At 34.4% G+C, this 19,988-nt stretch overlaps 1 protein-coding gene across 3 annotated transcripts in view; it reads right to left on the reverse strand.

The window, feature by feature from the left end:
* Positions 1-19,988, reverse strand: part of UBR1 (ubiquitin protein ligase E3 component n-recognin 1) — a 74,021-nt gene that overhangs the window by 11,649 nt on the left and 42,384 nt on the right. For all 3 annotated transcript variants that reach the window (XM_086613427.1, XM_086613426.1, XM_086613429.1), the window contains 13 exons: positions 18,941-19,095; positions 17,889-17,988; positions 16,099-16,208; positions 14,543-14,632; positions 12,771-12,958; positions 11,461-11,666; positions 8,031-8,124; positions 5,464-5,616; positions 4,939-5,036; positions 4,183-4,276; positions 2,729-2,877; positions 510-565; positions 103-199 (listed from right to left, as the gene is read on the reverse strand). In XM_086613427.1, the coding sequence (XP_086469553.1) occupies positions 103-199; positions 510-565; positions 2,729-2,877; positions 4,183-4,276; positions 4,939-5,036; positions 5,464-5,616; positions 8,031-8,124; positions 11,461-11,666; positions 12,771-12,958; positions 14,543-14,632; positions 16,099-16,208; positions 17,889-17,988; positions 18,941-19,095 (1,590 nt within the window). The remainder of the gene's footprint in view (positions 1-102; positions 200-509; positions 566-2,728; positions 2,878-4,182; positions 4,277-4,938; positions 5,037-5,463; positions 5,617-8,030; positions 8,125-11,460; positions 11,667-12,770; positions 12,959-14,542; positions 14,633-16,098; positions 16,209-17,888; positions 17,989-18,940; positions 19,096-19,988) is intronic.

Here is a 19,988-nt window from a genome sequence, read left to right on the forward strand (position 1 = left end):
CAGTATTCTAACCTTTGCTCCTATACTGTATTAATGTGTGCGCCGTTTTGCAACAGAAACTTCTGTGACATGAAAGGCAGTAAAACAAAAGGAAAACGATACCTCCTAAAAGACGAATCAGATGTTTCTGAATCAGGACCTGTGGTGACGTTGTTCTCTGAGCAGCTGCAAACTGCACTAATGCTTTAAGGCCACTGTGCTAGAGCGCAAGAGAAAACGTTTGGACAGGAAAAAAGCAAAGATATAATAGTGAAATAAAGCTGTAAAAATATATCTATCTCTACAGACAGAAAACACATCGATAAGTGAATTTAATATGAACTTCCATGTATAAGTAGAAACATTATTCTTTCAAAATGCTCATGTCAATCTAAACGTTTTGAGCTATCCCTCAACAGAGAATGATCTTGACACTAGCAGTTTCAACAGTAAGTTTCCAAAATATGTGTATTATATATGTATATAAGCTTTTTTGTTTAAAATATATTGCATCTTTTACTTGCCCATACCTGTCTATTTTGCAGAGATCCAAATAAAGGCTTGCCCTCTGTTTCCAAGACGTTTTCTTAAAATCAAATACAGAAAAAATTAAGTTGCTTTGTTCTACAGAAAGTAACGTAACGTTTCTGTTAGAATACGCTTAGTCCAAGATTAATTTATTCTTAGCATATGTACTTCATTTTAAAGCTCAACTTTATTCTGATTAGAGAATTCTCTTGAAAAACCTAGCTTAAATGGTACTGTATGTTTCCCAGATAAATGGCTGTAACAAGCTTTTTAAAAACATTTAGTTTTCCTGTCTGGCTAACTAGGGATTTAAAGGAACACTGTTTCACACGATAAGACATTCTACGGATTTAGTTGTGTTTTATATAATGCTCAACAACATCAAGGTATGTTTACAGGGATGCTATACAGCCATCTTACCCTCAGATTTGCACTATTGCATTTGACTGTAGTTAAACAAAAACATTTTAAAAACAAAATTCCCAAGCTGGAACACAATTCAGCTTTCCTCCCTGAATGCATTGGTTCTAAAGGGATAATAAAGAAAAAATAAGCCAATAAAAATAAGAAACCAAATTAACTCAATTGAGTAAAGAGATCTCAATTCAATAGATCTGAATTGAATCAAAAGTTTTTGCACTTTAGTCACTTTTCAGAGATATCAAACAAAAACAATTTGCACAGCATTAAGTGCATTAATGTTAATGGAGCTGGGTGGCTTCCCGTCCTCTCCCGACTCATTTGAAAACTGATAAACCCTTAAAACGATTCAATCAGTTTTCATGACTACTCCTGCCTTATCAGAATATACCAAATCCTCCTAAAGACCTTTTGAATGCTTGATACTCCAGTTGGGTCAAGTCTACTATAGGTTTAAGTTAGACTACAGTTATACCTCAACAGCTTCATCAAGAAAAAAATCACATCCTTAGCAAATCCTATATATGGACATGTACAGTTACAGTCTCAATTCCTTCAGCATGCATTTCAGACTTATCTCTTGCCTCTCTCACTGCCTAGAAGCCACTGCAGATTTATCCATAGCTTCATGTTTATTACATAAGCTTCTTTGTGTATATAGTACAGAAATTAAATGAGATTGACTGCTAAACAGGTACATTATCCAAAAAAATGCAACCATTAAGGTAATTATTTTTCCTTTGAAAAAGAGATTCATGCCTGTCCTAGTTTCATCTGTGATAGAGATAATTATCTTCTTAGTAACTGGTATAGCGCTATGTTTTCAGATTTATTACGAGAACAATACTGATACTACACTGATGTTTTTAATTGTTACTAAGCAGTCAAGGGCTTTCAGCTTCCCATGCTTTATCAGATGCACAAGAATATGAGAGGGAGCATAGCCAGGACAGCTGGCCCAAACTGGCCAATGATATATTCCATATCATATAATGTCACGCTTCGTATATAAACTGGGGGAATTGGCTGGAGGCAGGCAATCACTGCTCAGGAGCAGGTTGGGTATCAGTCAGCAGATGGTGAGCAACTGTATTGTGCATCACTTGCTTTGTATATTTTTATTATCAATGATGTTGTTATTATTTTCCTTTTTTTTTTCCCTTGTCTTATTAAACTGTCTTTATTTCAAGCTAGGAGGCTTTTTTTCCCCCTGTCCCATTGTAGGGGGAGTGAGCAAGTGGCTGCTTGGTACTTGGTTTCAGCTGTGCTTAAAGCACAACAATGTCAGAGAATGTTTGGGGTTGGGCTGTTTTTTTTCCTCTGCCAAGTATCTGCTTAGCAATTTCAGAATACAAAAGATCATATTTCTTCTACAAATTCCATGAGAAGTCTTCAAGAACAAAGACAAAAAGAAATAATGAAAGAGGAAGTACTATTTCATAGCTGTTAGGTATTCAGCTGTGTAGAAGACGCATGCAGGTCAATGATCTTTGGCAGCCTGAAGATATTCATTGAACACACTTAATGTTACAAGTAGTAATTAAACTCAATGTTGGCATTCCATACCTTATTTTATAAACTACCATCTAACAAAAACATCCTATTATTTATATTGGATTATAGATTATCATTCTATTATTATAAATGTAATTACATATAATATATACTGTTATACTATTATGTATTGCTCTTATTGATGTAGAACTATATTATTCTTTTTAAAATCAGATTGTATAAAATTATACAAATAACTGTAAGAGTTTCAAGTCATGAGAAGGAATAAACTCAAATTATGCTTTACCTATGCACTGGATGGTGAAAGCACACGTGCTCCAGGTCATCATAGGAATCCGGTAATCAGCTTCATTTGGAGCAACTTTTAGCCCAACTCGATAAATGGTGGTGGCAAAGAGAATAAGCATCTCCTTGATACTGTTTGAGTATTTGGCTCTGCAAAACAAGCCAAGATAATTTCAGTCTGAATTATTAATAGTGCTTATTACTTACCAGTCAATCAATCACTAACAAAGTCTAAGTTATTTATGAAAGAATTCATGAATACAAAGGCCCTTTGTCTGTACAGACGAGAAAAGATTTCTAGTTTCCAGTAGTAAACAAGTACCTTGACCTAAGAGGCTCTACTAACTAAAAGATTAAGAGCAGCCAGGAATTTATTTCTGTATAATATATTATAATTTGCATTCAAAAAAGGCAAACATTTAAATCAAAGTAAAATACAATGAAAAAAGTTAATGCGAGTAAGCAAATGTAATTATAAGTGCTGAGGTGAAAATATATCCCATCTCATAAGGCACTAAAAATGGAAAGGCAGGCGTTTCAAATGTATTTTAAAACATATTTTTTAGCATTTAAGCTCCTTTGAACCGACTTTGGGTTAGTTTGTGTAAATGCAGTTATATGAGGAAAAGTGCCTAGGCAAAAAACATGTACAGTTTTAATGGTTTGCGTTTTTTCAAAGTCATGCACAGAACTTCGTAACAGAAATACATGATATTCATATTAATTCTCAAAATCTCTACAGCCAAAACAACTGTACCATGAAGTCTGGGCTTATACTTAAACATCACACTGTTTAAGAGCAAACTATAGAATCTTTCCCATGGAGACGAGTTATCAAGAACGAATTTGAGTCAACTTTCTGACAACATTTTTACAAATAGCAGATACATATAAGTACTTCGCGTAACTATGATGTCAACGAGAAGCAGCAGAAGTAGAGTACTTGTAGCGTGTTCTAAAAAGAAAACAGACTGCTGAGTACATTTGAAAAGTATTTATTCATTCATTCCATTTTAGTGGGAGAGCACTTTTGCTCACTGGAATAGAAACAGATAACACAGCCATATTCCTTAGAGTAATCTGTATTAACACCAAAACCAAATTAAATCTATCCTCAAAACAGACATATAGCAGGAAAATTAAGGCAGACAGACATTAAATAACTTGCCTAGAGGCACAGGAAGTGACTCAAATCATTGAAATTGTGGATTCAGAGACTCCAGACTCCTAGCTTTGTACCAGGAACATAAGAACTACCAGACTGGATTTGATCAAGAGATCCATTTATCTCTGTATAGATCTGATATTCAGTGAATGCTTAAGGAAAAGTGCAAGTAAGCTCATATTCAGACCAAAAAAATAATATGTTTTTTCCTTCAATACAAATCCTGAAGTATACCTAGGTTATTTTAGGGAAAATTAACATAATGCAGAAAGCACTCCAGTAACACTTACGAGGACTGAACTCCAAAACTAAGGATGGAATGGAATTCCAAAGCAGAGTTTCCCATTCCCTTGTTGGTGAAAGCTGGAAGATTTTGTTTCTCTCCTTCCAGAAAAAAAAAAAAAGTTAGATCCACATTAAAAAACAAAGAAGTTGTTACAGTTTTCACAGCAGTCTAATAGAAGTGAGACTTCTTTTTATTTTCACTTGGTTTTAAGATAATTGTAAACAGATCTCACTAGCCAGACTGTCTTCTAACCCTCCTCCTGAACTAACATTTTGTTCTATTCCCAGAAACACAAGGATTAGAAGTAGCGCTTTGCTGGTGAGGAGAAAACAACTTTCCTGCATTATAAGAGCGCAAGGAATATGTTGATTCTCTGTACCTTCTGTTTTCTAAACATTCATACGTGTTTTTATTTTGGCCCTTTTAATTTGATTTTCCTCTTTTTTACTACATCACAGTCAATACAAAAGCTTAATTAACTTTGAGTGTTAGTTGCTGGCTATCCTCTCCAAGTGTACGTAATATTCTTCTACGGAGAAGATGGAAAGGTTTTAACAAAAGCCAGTAAATTGGTGAGGGCACTGGGAAATCAACACATCAGCTCACAAACGGCCATGACTTTATCCCCAGCTTTGTCTGATACTGTCTTGATTGATAACAAAACGTATTCTTTATTTGAAGTTTTCTGCTGGTATTAGTTAAAACATGTACCGGCATATTACATAACCCACAGAATAGCTTCAAAATTAAGGTAACAAACCTTTAGCATTTTTCTCACTGTAGCCCGATATCCTGACTATGATAATCTCCAGCCACCTAGCCAGGGACAGAATTTGAGCGACTGCCTCTGCATCCTCACTGAAAACAGAAATAGAAAGCAGGCTTTACTTTAACACTCAAAGAGCCACCTCATCTTTAAAGAGAGGACGCATTTAGACCGAAAAACATTAACTCAGTATTTGCACTGTTTGCTGGCTTTGTAAATTTTGAGCAAACAGTATAAAACGAAGTATTAGGCTAAATACTAGATCTAGATACCTTCTCATTAGATATCAGCTCCAAAAATTAATCAATCTAAAAATGCTTCTTTTGGAAAAAAAAAAATCTGACAGCCAAAAGCAGTACATTTGGCTGAATAGTCAATAAGGAGATATGCAGTCTTTTATACAGGTTAGGCAGGCCAGCACAAGTTTTCCTTCCAAGAATCTGAGAAGTCAACCAAGCCCAAAGTAATTTTTTTTTTTTTTTTTTTAAATATTAAAAGCTATGCAATCTGGTAATTCACCTGTTTATTTTTTGAGCCTGCAATGGAACAATAGGAATCACAGTATTGCACAGAGATTTGCAAAGTGGACAAAGATACTCTCCATTCTCCAAGTCAAATATCTGTTCAACATGCAGACGTTGTCGGAAGTTCAGCTGCATGGCTTCAAAGTACCTACAACATTGAAAAAGAAATTAGTAGGAAAGTCAAATGGCTCAAATGTGACATGAAAACACATGTTCAAGTAATTAAAAGTGTTATTATCTACCAAATACCTATCCAAATCAAGAAACAAGTCTTTTCCTTTGATTTATAATTCTTTCACCTGCTTGGCTGTGAAAACAAAATAAAACCTTTGGGCAGACAGACGAAGTCTATGCATGGTATACCACTCACGCAAAAATGGCGGCAACTTCTCCTTGCTTTTAAGATGTTTTTGAATTTCATTAACATTTTTACAGACAAGCAGTCCTTAAATTTTTTACTCTTTTCTCACATCTTCAATACAATGAAACATTACATCTAATATCTCTCATATGCAACCCATTACAGTAAGTTTGAAACCGAGATTGTACATATTTTTATTTAATTTTAGGAAATATTACCAGTAACATTTCATGAATGAATAATCAGCCAGTCATGGCAATGACGAAGCCTCATGACTAGACAACAAAACTTTCTTTTACCAGGAAGAGAGGATAATTTATATTACAATATAGCACTTGAGCTACTTTAAACTCAAAAGGAAACCAAGAAATAATTATGATCTTTTTACAGGTTTCATTATAGTTTTGCTCCCCTCAGTGAAGGCAGTAAGCCTTCAAATTTCATTAATTTCTCAGTGTTATTATTAGGAACAAAAAGATCTAACATTCAAATCTTCTTGCCTAGATACAAACAACTAAACTCAGTACTAATGTTCACAGTGGGTATGTAGGATCTTAAAGACAGATATGAAATTATCTATCTTCCTCACTAAGGTAATAGCTAGATTTTTTTTTTTTCCTTTAAATCATAGATCTTACAGGATAAAATAAAATCCCATTCATGTAATGAGAGAAAGTGTTATTGCAGGGGCATCTGCAGAAGTTCCAATAATTACAGAATATTTAGGAAAGTATTCCGTTACAATCAAACACATACATTTATTTTCCTACATTCAAACAACTATGTTTTTGCAAGCAACTGCTCTTCCTTATACATGGCAGCTACAAAGATGTTCCATTAATTTAAATGGTGCTGTTTTAGAGAGTATTTTGCAGTATTTTTAGGCTGCACAAATACTCTAGAAAGGTGTGGCAGGCATCGTTTGGAGGAATATTAGTAAGTTAGAACGTCTGTTATGTAATAAATAAAAGACTATACTCAAACCTTCTGTGCCATCCCGTATGAGAAGAGCCTGTTGTCCATTTTAATCCCATTTACCCAAACAGCAAGTCATCTTTCTTAAAAAGAGCAAGGGAACCGAGCTCCAATGTTGCACTACTTAGATCTACGCAGATGTAGAAGGATCTGCCAAGAGCAGATGTATTATACTCAAGGAACAGACTTCTGTATCATTTTAAGTGTATGCACCTATTTAATCTGTACTGATGTTTTATTGTTAACAAAAAATAAATATAAAAGTAAATGATAAGCACTAGAAGCTTAGTCAGATTTTTTAAAGTAAAATGGCACAAGTACAAACAACAAACCCCGAGAGGTCATTTATGTCATACAACGATATAAAGCACCTTGCAATTGCATGACCCAACTCTCTATATCTGTTGATAATAATAGAAATAGTCCCACTGAAGTATTATTTCACACTGTTTATCTTGTATAGACTTGCCAGACCTATCTGGAATCAAACGCAGAGAGCATTAGCTTTGCTCTCTGTAATCCCACAAATGTTGCTGCAACCAGGATGATTATATTCTGCAAGCTAAGTAACCTGGTCTTTTAATATTTCAGGTTGCATTCTAATCCAACGCACTTTGTCTAAATCGTGGACTCTCCCAAACAATAGAAATCTAGTAAAGTTTTTAAGCACTGTATCAATTCTCTCTTTTTATTAAAAGTTTGTTCATTGATAGGAGAGGAGTGGGGGATGAGGAAGAAATATTGGTAGATTTAACCATTCACATTCTATTCTAAATGCCGGATTCTCATTTAAACACTCACTGGAGTAAGTCAGTTTCATCTTTTCATCACTGATCTGCTGACAGACTTTCAGAGTCAAAGTACTCTTGCTATAGAACACTCACCTGGAAGATTTCTACTGGTTCTCATTGGATTGCTAAAAATAAGCCTACTAGATATGGTTTCTTATTCTTGACCAATTTTACCCCATTGGTTTTATCTGTACAATTTAATAACTCCTTAGAGATTCATCTTTGGGTCACAGAAGGAACTAAAAACTTTTGATGATTTTCTTCATCAGCTCAAAATGCCTCTTGTGCCATATTTCATTTTTAGATAAACGTGAATAGTTTTGACTCCTTAATTAATATCCACTTACTGTACTGTGTTTTTAGCGTGCACTTAACGGTATTTTGAATAACAGATTAATTAAAAAACATTAAAAGGCTGCAAAGAGACCTCCTTACTTCTGCCAGCAGGCTGCATGCATCACATGACCACAGCTTCCCGTGTGGGTCCCACAGGGCAAGTCAGGGTGCATGAAGAGAGGATCCAGCGTATCTAGAAAGACACAGCAGAAAGATATTACTGAGAGAAATATAATGTAACTTCCCCTCAGTACAAACAGAAATGAACAATAGTATACATAGAACACAAGTCTCCACATTCTATTTTCCCACAGTTCACACAGTCACATTAAAATCCCACTTGGCTGCCTTTTCCAGTGCAACATTCCAGCAAGGCTATCACAGGGCAGAACTCCCTTAAACTGCTAAAGGCTTTCCACTAATTATGAAGAAAAAGATGAAAAAATCCAAACACAATAGTAAACTTGTTAAAAAAAAAAAAAACAGTTCTTCAGTACTGAAATAGCTCTATGGTTGGATTTTCGCTATCACTGAAGTTTTAATGTATTTGTTAATGTATTTTTAAATGAAAGAAAACTAAACTACTAATGACAAGAAAGATGAAGCATTTCTCCAACTAATCCCGTATATTTTCAAACCATTTACACAAACAGTACTGCTAAAAAACAAAGTCAAGTCTATGTTTTACTCATCTTGCAAAATTCTTAACAGCAAAAATGTTATGAGAATGTAATGGTGTCTCTCAAAGTGGGATTCCATTTTCCCCTTGAAGATATCTAAATAATACTGAACTGAACGGCAGTCCTCCAAACCTCCTCTGCTGGACTGTTTATGATTTTCAACAGATACATCTGAATTTGACGAAATGAAAAAGAAAAAAAAAAGAAACCACAAAAAACTAGCACCCAAACGGCACTGAAAATATAATTCTATTTGACAGCAGCTGAAGCTGCTCTAAATCAAATGGAGACTGAAATAAGAAAATTAACCTTGATATAACATTAATTTGCTGCTATCTGCACTGCTGTGGGAACACGCGTCTCTCCACTTATTTAGATCTTCAAAGAGAAAAAGCTCTTAAAGGCCAACTTGTAACTGATGAGCTGCAGAGGACCATGCACTAAAGCGTGTGCTATAAATAATATCCAAAAGTGGCTTTAGGAAAAGGAACTTCATTCTCTCCTTTTTTCAATTATTTCAATAGCCCAACACATCACTGCAGAAAGCTTACAAGTTTATCTGACTACAAGAGCATAGGATTTAATTTGCACTTCAGAGTACCACAGAAGAGTGCAAAAAAGATGGATGCAATTAGTACGTGGCCTAGATAAAAATTCTATACAGTTGGCTCAAAATTGCAATTATCAGTAGTTCGCTGTCAAAAAGAAAAATAGATGAAACAGGATTCTGTAGGAGTCTGTCCTGGGTCTGGGACTATTCAGTATTTGTTAATGACCCAGAGGAGGAAACACAAAACATCTTAAGCGAAACAACTTGGTAAAGGTTTGCAAGTATGACACAGAATAGAGTAGTACCCTGGAGAAATAAGAAACAATGCTGAACTTCCCTTTGCTTTACAATCCTACTTGGTAACGCTCAAGAGCATACTTCTAAACTAAAGCAGAAACAATGAACTGCACCAACACTAAATTTCAAGCTATTTGCTTTAAATAAGTAAACACAACAGTAGTGTCATTAAAAAAACAGGACATAAGGTTCATTTTGCTTTATGAGCTAGCCATGAATCAACAATATCCTATTCTAAAATAAATAAAAAACCTCCTATCTGAAAATAAGTTGGAATTTAAACGAGTTGTAAACATCCTTGCCATGCAAAGGCAACAAATTAGAAAACATCTTGAGAGCACTTACAGATCTCTAATTTTATTATCTTTCAACACTACATCCTTATTCCTTATATATTAGTCTGAATAAGCAGGATTTGAAAAAATGACTGACTCAGCTTTATAGTAAGATATGAGCAGATAAATAGATAATGTATATTGATTAATAAATATTTAATAAATAACAGCTATTTAAGTTCTTATCTGTGTTAAAATAAATATAATTCAATTTACAGGGAAGAAATTATCACTTTTAATTTTTAATTATTATTTAATATTATAGCATGCTTGAATCAAACTAGTAGTTTTATGATGAGATTTATATCCACCTTGGAGTGATTTCACCTGATCAACATTTGCCTAGGCTGTGTACCAAGGAGGACAGAGCCAAAATTCTAACAAACATAAGAATAAATTAGCTTACTTCTCCTTACCCAAAAAAACAGTTATTCCCAGTCAAAGAATTAGGGTGGTTTAAGTTCCTTTCTTGACAGATTATTCCTGCTTTACTGTCTGTCTTTATTTTTTATATTGTCTTATAAACTAATAATAATTACTATCATCCAACATATCTCTGGGCATCCAGGCTGGATGGAATACTCCAATTTTTAGTATTTTCTCATTTCACTTCTGGTTTTTTGGTATTTTTTGTTTGCCCTTCTTAGCCTTCCAAAATCTCACCTATTGTCTATGCATTTTAAAAAATAATTAAGATTATACTGAAAATAATCGTTCTGATAGTACTTTCAATATTACTTTAATAATCCCAAAATGAATACACTGACGTTATCTAGATATTGTTTTAACTTTTCTTATCCTATTCTGGACTGCATTCCTCTCCTGTTAAAATTAACAGCCATCCCGCATCTGATCTTGAATCATTATTAATTTTCTTTTTCAAAAAGAGAGCAAAAAAGTCAGTGAGTACTTAAGTTTTCCCTTTTCCCTCCTATTTATTTTCTTTCTTTCCCCTAAGTAACAGACCAAAATCTTTCTCACATTTAATCAACTGTTACTTAAAAAAAATTTCTGGTTGTTCTTTGTGTTTCCTGCTACCAATATGCTATTACGCAACTCTAACTCTTTTGTTGTATTATTCTCTTGCATTCATTTTGATTCATTAGGAGATATCATATGATCCTTGCGTACACTGTTCTGTTTTTTTATATTGCTGTTTTTATTAATTCCTGGACATGAAAAACAAAACAAAACAAATCCAAATCCTCCTGAGGCTGCCATATTGGCCTCTGATAGCATTCATGTATTTCCTACACATTGGGAAAGTTTGCTTCTGTACTTGAATAAACAGGAACTGTTAACATTCTTGGATTTTTTCCAGAGTAACCACTCCTACCAAATCTCTAAGTTTTATAAAACCTTATTGTGAGATTAAAGCATTTTCTGATTTCCCAGGGACAAACCAAAACCTTCATACACTTCTCATCTTTTAAGTTTAAAGCCCCCACAGCAGCAGGGTTGGAACTAGATGATCTTTAAGGTCCCTGCCAATCCAAACTGTTCTATGATTCTACGATTTTAGAACAACTTAAAAATTTTCACTTTCTTTCTATCAAGTAGTGTAAGCCATTTAGTAATCCAATTGAATAGAGAGTTTAATGAGGTTCAAAGGGTATGAGCTCTAGGTACAGAACTGCTTGTAGTCTAAAAGAAGAAAAATCGCATACCCCCAGAGAGTTCGAGAATTCTGCTCCTATTCTGAGTTAAGGCAGTTGATTTCTGGACGCAGGCAGATAATACCATGGCAGCACTTTCCAACTTTACTTCCTGCTCCTCCTGACAAAGAATACAGGTCAGAACTTCTTTCTCAGCAACAGATGGACCTCGTTTGGGACCCAAAGCAATTTTGGAGTAATCAATTGCTGAAGACATGCTGTAAGACCATAAGTGACACAGAGATGAAATAATCAGATGGATTTTTCTAAACAAATTTATTCTTCCAAGCATCTAAAAGTGTCATATAATGCTAACGTTTCTGGTTTTATATCAAAGTGCTTTACAAAACCAAAAGATGACGAAACAATGAAGAAACATCTCAATCCCCACTAAAACGCAGTATTTTTTAAAAACAGAACATGGAAGCCAGCTAACAGAATAACACAACGAAATGGATTCAGACAGCAGGAAATTCAAGAACCTGTGTTCAGTGCAGATTGGATAAAATATATTTTAATCTTACAGACACAATAAAACTGTTTCCCATTCTTGAAGAAAACATACTGAAAATTAATGCCACTACCTTAATTAAACGCTTTGTGACACAACAAGCTTCCATATGTTTTTTAAAATAGTCCTTATTCCAGAGTTCAACAATGATTTATAAAATACAGTTTAGTCAAGATCAAAGCACACAGAAGTGACCTGTACTTTTTTTCCAGCAGATATTTCTACTTTCCTGATCAGTTTTGTGAAGCTCCAATTAGACCAAAATTGTGACTTGTATTAGGTATACTATATTGTTGAAGCATCTCTAGAACAGGAGCAATCCATACCAACAAAATTATAACCAATATAAACCAAACACCTTCAGTATGAAATTAGATTTTAAAAACCAACGAATAGACATATCAACAACCTGAGCTACAAGCAGCATATTTTCTTGATTGCAACTTAACCTTAAGGCATGTTCGCTTTCAGATTCTTTCCAAATTCTTTTCAAGCCATTTAAGCTTCACCATGGCATCTAAAGCCATTTAAGTATCCACCATTTGAAGAAATAATTATTTCTCTTGTAGTTTATCTTATGCTGCTCTACAAAGTGAGTCCACTGTTCTTAAAGGATTATACGTAAACTAGCCTGGGTATGCTCATGTAACAGAAGATGACTTAAAAGCAAATAGAGACACAAGTTTGCTGACTGGGATTGACACAATGTGTCCTTTGAACCTACTTTCAAAATTTTTAGGTATCAAAATGAACTGATGTAGTAGGTAATGAACTCTTGCCACCAGAACTCTGGATATCTGATTTTTCTTACCTTTCTTCCTCCATAATAGCAGCTTCTTTCCCCTGTGCCTCCAGTGTGTTTTCATACAGGAGCTTATGGGTTTCAATGAAATTCCTTTGCAGTGCAGACATCTGGGCCATTATCTTCTGGCGGTGTAACCTAGCTGCTTCTGCCTTTCTCTTACGCTCAGCTTTCTCTTTATCCTGAGTGCTCTGTGTCTTACAATAAAAGAGAATAAAGAAATAACAGGCAACAGAGAAGATCAAAAAATGAGAAGAATCTTTCCCCAACTATACGCATTCAACCACTGACATCAAATTCCTTAACTGACAACGTTTTAATGACAAAAAAAGTGAACTGCTATCTGAAAAACATGAAACTAAAATATTAAATATTGACTAGAATCATTAACCTAGTCAGAAGTAAGAGATTTTCAGAGGTTCACAAAAGATCACTAGTACAATCCCTTGCCCAAAGGTAGGATCGATAATACCTGATCCATTTTAATTAGGTGCTTGTCTGTTCTTAAGAAACTTTAGTGAGGCGAGTATCAGAAGCCTCCTCCAGTGTTCTATTATTTCCCCCCATACACAAAAGCCCTACTGAGTATTCTGTATCTCCCTTATAGGAATTTCGGCAAATTTTATCTTGAATTATCTATGGACAACACAGCAAAGAGATTGTTCATACATTTTTGCGGCAGCATTTTATGCATTTGAGGATTGTATTTTCCCCTATTCTTCTTTACCGGAAACTGGAAAATTACTATTCTTCCAGTATTTCCTCATCTATCATGTTTTCAAAAAACAAAGTATTTACATGCTTTGAAAATGCAGAATTCAAAAAACACAGGTAGACTTAATTAAAACATACAGAACCTAATTCCTTTTATTCAGTTACTTAAGGCACAAATTCAACATTATACACATTGCTTCCACTCACGATACCATTGCTTTTTGAGGAAATGAAACAACAACAAATTGCTCCACAAATAGCGGACCTGTACGAGTCTTATTTCTTACTGACTTCTGTATTGTTTTCCTCTTACCTTACCAGATATCATATGACACATTTCTCAAAAAAGAAACACAGCATATGCTGTGACAAGTTTAGAGCTATGCGTGCAATGACGAGCCAAGAGATTGCTCAGCAGCAAGCTGTTGCCAAACAGTATGTGTAAGAGCGAACTGGCCTGTCTTTGCACACTATCTAAGGGTAACTGGATTCTTCTTTGCTATTCAACTGCCAATTCTAAGAAAAACCTCGTGGGAAATCTTTGAAATCTCCATTTCACTGTGTCGTTTGACCACTGGATTCAAAAGTTATTCTAAGGGAAGGGGGTAGAGACTTCTGCACAGGCAGAATAATCACCTAAGCCCGATGTCTTTACACAATCAAGGCAAAGCAGATTAACCTCTTGGTAGGTCACGTACATTACAAGACATCATTTTAAGTGGATTTGTATTTCTAATTATTGCACAAAGACAATAGAAAAGATAATCAAATCATAAAGATAAGAAATGGAGAAATGAACACGAGTTACTTCTTCATCCCTCTCAGTTGTTTCACTTAACTTGGAAGTACAACTAAAATCACATTAGCTGCTGATAATTACATGAAACACGCTTAACGTAAATTTATTAAAAATACTAACCTTAAAACATAAATCCTGTTTGTAGGCAATACATCAGAAAATAATATTTTTAAAATTATCATTTTAGGTAATAAATGTAGGTATCTTTTTGTAAACAGTCATTCAAAACATTAAATACAAGGCCTCCATTAAACATTATTATTATTACCTCATCACCTTTTGTAGCTTCTGAGCCTGATGTAGCTGCTACTGTTGTCAAACTAGATTTTTCTCTCAATCTTTTCACTGTGTCAAACATCTAGGAATAGAGACTTAGATGTTAAAAATAAAATGCAACTTGGCTTTTATTACAATATAGACAGGATTAAAGCTCCTGGTATTTAGTTTCACATTATTTTCAGATTTTCAAATGGATGAAAATCAACTGCCATACTCCTAAATAACAAAATCATCTTGAGACCATATGTGCACTCCTGTAACACTGCTGTGTCTCTATCTTATATCTGACAAGCACTGCTCAGTATGAAGGAAAGTAAAATTGTTCCACGTTTTCCAGTCTTCTAGCACTAATACTGCTAAGCAGCTACAGCATCTGTACATCAGATAAATGGACGGAGACAACTAGCTTATTTCAAGTAGGTGAGTTGTGGGTCATCCCATGGAAATAGTCGTTAAAATCATGCAAAAACCTGTACTTCTGGAACAGAAAGCACTTCAGCATATGCCCAATTCGTTAAAACTGAGCCTTCAATTTTCATTTACTACTTTCTCCAGGTATCTTTACTTTATTAAACATCTTGAAGTTTTTTAATATTAAATAGTCTACATTTACTATACTTATCATTAGAAAGTTAAATACACTTTTTAAAGTACATTTTTACTTTTGCCCTTAGAATTTTAGAATAACTGCTCAAAAAAAAAAATCTTTCAAACCCACCTCCCTAACATACCAGCATAGTCCAATTTTAGTAGCTGAGGCTATTTTTGGATCCCTGCTATGGATTCTTACCCTCTTTTCCAAGAGCACTGTCTTCTATGTTTGCCACCTAAAACTAGAAGCCACCTAAAACAAGAAGCCCAAAATGGAAAAGGACAGTAGTACTCCTGCTAAGCAGAAGCAGCAGCCCCCTGTCAGAGGGGGGGCTGTTAGAGGAGACATCACAGCACTAGTTTTTCCCATCTCTTACTGGGTAAAGGCAGGAAGTTCGATGGAAAGATGTGTTTAAGAATAGGGTGGATGAACTACTTACGGATATGGTTTAATGGGGATTAGGGACGGTTGGACTGGATGATCTCTAAGGTCTTTTCCAACCTAGAAATCTATGAAATCTATGAAAAACTCCACAGGCCAAATGTACAGTGTGGCCATAAGTCAGATCTGTATGACTCTAGTTTTAATACAAGCAGCCTCTAAAATGCTTTCCCAATTAATAAACTTTTACTTATCACTTGCTGTTGCTTTGCAACCAAAATATGAGGCATAAAGTTTACGTATAAAAATGTCATTACTGTAATGGGATATCTAAGCAAAAATTGACCCAATACTTGGAAGCAGCAATAGCATGTACAATGACTTGTAAGTGTTAACGCAGTATTCAAGAAATCTCACCTTGTCTTAGGAGAAAATAAATGTTCCAATAGATTAAGCTTCTTAAGGAATCATTGCAACTGTAAACACTGGGTTATATGTAGGAATCATAACATCTTTCACAAAGGCTTTCTAAATTATTAAAATCAGATCATACTTATCTCCCCCTTGTGTACCTGCAGTATCCAATTGACTGTGTCCTTCTGTGCCTCTAACTGAGGAACTCTCTTTAATTTTTCCAGAAGCATTAACACGCTCACAGCATTCAAGGCCGAGCTGCCCATTCCTTTAGGAAAGGGAAAGAAACAGAAAAGCATGGGTCTTCATGGGAAAAAAATCTCAAACTTTAATGTATTTACAACCATGGACATGCCTTAAAATATTGCTAATTATATAACACGCATACATGAACACAACCTGTGTAGTTTATATCTCTGCTTTAATTTCATCTGTTTATTCCAGTTAAATGTAGTATAATCTTTTCCCCTTGTAGATCAATAAGTTTTGCTACTTCCAAGAGCAGAAGTACAGACAAAAATAGAATTGCCTTTCGCTTCAAGAAGAAGCAGTAAAGCTGTTATAACTTACATAAGTTTGCCAACAGCTCAGTGTGCATAAGCTTATCACAAAAGCTATTATAATTACAGTAATTATTTGCTTCTTCACACCTTGGTAACAGTTCATAATGTTTTAGGCCATTCTCTAACACAAGTATGCTTTAAAATTGAGACCATTCTCTTGTATTATACTTCTTTTGCAGCTCTTTCCATTTGAAATCAATTTGCGTATTTTAAAAGTGAGACCATTACATTACGAAAAAATATTTGAATTTTTTTTAAAATCACTCCTTAGTAGGAGTTTTCTTAGCAAAACACTGATTATTTTTGTATCCCTTATGTATAAATGAGGCTTTGTTTTTTCTAATTATGCAACACTAAAGCTGGCAAAGAATTCTAACATCTCAATTGAAATTACTTTTAGTATATTCCTGTAGTTGACATGAAGCTTCTTAAACAGAAACACGTTCAGTGTGATGATAGTATTTCTTCTTGCTCAACCATAAGAAAAAATTAAAAATAAAAAAATGTGAAATGGGAATGTTTTTCAAACTCAGCGACACCTTTTTAAACAACATTTTTGAAAAACTAAACAAAGGCAGTTCAGCAGTTTGATGTATTTATTTATTTATGCAGGAGGTACTTAAAAGACATGCAGATGTGCTGCTTAGGGATATGGATTAGTGTTGGACTTGGCAGTGCTAGGTTAATGCTTGAACTCGATCTAAAAGGTCTCTTCCAACCTAAACGATTCTATGATTTTACTTCACAATTCTTATCTCCATTACGTCTCTCAAGTGACAATTATGTTTCGTTTGATAATGGATTTTTTTTATTATTTATTGTTACACAGTGAAGCAGAAACTCTAGATAAGACAGAAGATTATTTAGAAAATGTAGATTCCAACTCCCACCCAATAGTCTTGAATGTAACATTAGAAAGTAAAGAAAAAAAAAAAGCACACTTCATAGCCACTAAGTTTTGTTTCTGTTATTACTACCATAGTAAAAGAATTTAACTTGCAGGCAAATCAACAATTGTACAGCTCAGGAGTACAAAATATGGAGACGGTTCACTTAAATCCACTGTCATTTTTCAAGGAGTTCTTAGTTTCCATTTCAATAATGTTCTTGCAAAGGAAGAACCATTTTCAGTTATCTAACACTAATATTACTTTTCCATTTCTTCCACAGGAAGAGAAGCACATCACTTCAACATATCTGGCAACTGGGAACAAAGGAAGCTAGTCCAAAACTGGTTTCTTGATTAAAAAAAGTTTTAATTCTATTGCAAAAAGTAAATCCTTTCTGACTAAAACCACTGAATATTTTCTTCTCGTTTATTTTTGTCCTTACAAAAATCATGTTAGCCTAATTTACTCTACTCTTTTAAAGAAAATGAAACATACGTGTTGCTTTGTGATAAAAATCAAAGGTTACTTCTTCTTCTGGAGAATTCTGTAACTGTTGCTTCTCTTCTAGTAACCCTAAAGAAAGGAGATGAAGAACCTAAAAAAAAAAGAAAAATAGTGTATCTCATTCACTGTTAGAGGTCTGGAAAGCTAGCATATAAAATAAGGATAATTTATATTAAAATAAGGTATAATATAGTTCTGTACTATATGCTGATTATATCCATGACCAAACACAAAAATGAGAAGTGCAGAGATCATGCATGGAAAGTGAAATAACAATGCACAATATAATTTCCCTACATATTACTTGCACTAAAATTAATAAACTTGCAAACACTTTTCATTAGTAACATATGAATCTTGTCATTTTGCTGATACAAATCTATGAATATTTGGTTAATTCCATCATCCAAAGATTAGTAGGTAAGGCAAAGCAATTAAACAATCTAAGCACTCTAATCAAGAAGTCTATTAATTCAACCAGTCTGTAAATTCAGGGCCTAATCCTACATATTTAAAGAAAAAGCAAAAAACACTTCAATAATGTCAGTAGTTCCTTTTTTTAAAAAAGGATAAAGTGGTAAAATGCCCAAAGACATTTGCATATTTAGACACTTTGCATCTTAAGGACACTGAAGTTGCTTCATTTTGTGAGATGATCAAAAGGTTACTTACCTGCACATGAAGTTTCAAGAACAAGACAAGGTAAAGAGAATTCTATATTTAATTATATTATATATATTATTATATATTATATATATTCTATATTTAAACAGCTTCAGTGATGAGGCAACACATGGGGGAAAGCAAAATAGAAAACTGAAGAATATTCCCAATTTAACACTATTGTGTTTCACATTTCTATTCTACAGTGGTGATAAATAATTAGAACTATTTTCTTTGTCAGTAAGATTTATAAAAACAGACAAAAAAGTAAATTGTTATCATTCAAAGTTAAAGATCACCTTTAACTGCTTATGATAAGATCAAAGCGTATAATATGGTCAACACAGAAAGGACCATAGCAAGCCCAAAGCTAACCATACCATTTGGATCATAGCTTCAGTCCACAAGTGGGTTTCTAGTTCTACTGCTCTCTGAAGAACGGTCCGCAGTATGTGCATCATAACATCACAGTTCAGAATCCTCACCACGTTGCTGAACGCAGGACTGAAGCCTGGAGGAGGAGGTGGTGGCAATGCTAGAGAACGGAGATGTACAAACGTATTGACGCACTGGCATCTCAAAGATTGCAGGCAAAAAGTAGAGAGCATAAACATACTAATTCCAGGGAGAGAACAAATGGACCTTTAAATCAATAAAACAATGCTCAAATACAGTTGTTGACCTAAGTCAGTTTTTATCTTTAGCAAAACTCTGTACTTTGATTAAGTTCTTACATGAAATACATGCAAGCTAAGCTAAACAATCAATCACAAGTACTTAGTTGTATCTGTAAATGCAAATCATTAAACGTATCACTAAATCATATAGTGTTTGTGTTTTGCATCAGGTATAAAAATTTTCAAGTAGTTAAACAAGAGTGAACTGTGGATCTTCCAGGGTGTGGTGGCTCACATTACAGTGTCCCATGCCTCACACGGCCAGTGTTACATTCTTCCTGCTGCCGAGGCATTCCGATCATTTCCAGTTATGTGTATTTTCTAAGCTAATACTGAAACTGTGCGATGTGGTGTCTCACTCGGAAGCCACCTGGAATCCTGCCATCGACTAACAGCAGCTCAATTCATGCCGCAGCATTTCCCTACCTAGAAGCATTGACTTAAGTCTTCTTTTGGTACCTGGATGCCTATTTTCAGAAAACCTCTATGAATGCAGTGTCTCTGAAACCATCAATCTTTTGACAATTTAGTCTGAATGAATTATAAAAAGTTCCTGACAAAGACAACACAGCCACATAAAAGCACATGCATGAAGAATTTGCAACAAAATGGGTAGCCTAAGGGGAATACACATCAATGTAAACAGTTACCTTTGTATTTTGGAACTGTATTGTCTGATTACATGAATGTGAGTTTCTGTCAATTACTTTTATTTTGTAGAACTTGTAAAAAATGCAAATATTTAGATGTA

Source organism: Tauraco erythrolophus, chromosome 6 (assembly GCF_009769465.1).
Source record: "Tauraco erythrolophus isolate bTauEry1 chromosome 6, bTauEry1.pri, whole genome shotgun sequence".
In the NCBI taxonomy this organism is placed as follows: Eukaryota; Metazoa; Chordata; class Aves; order Musophagiformes; family Musophagidae; genus Tauraco; species Tauraco erythrolophus.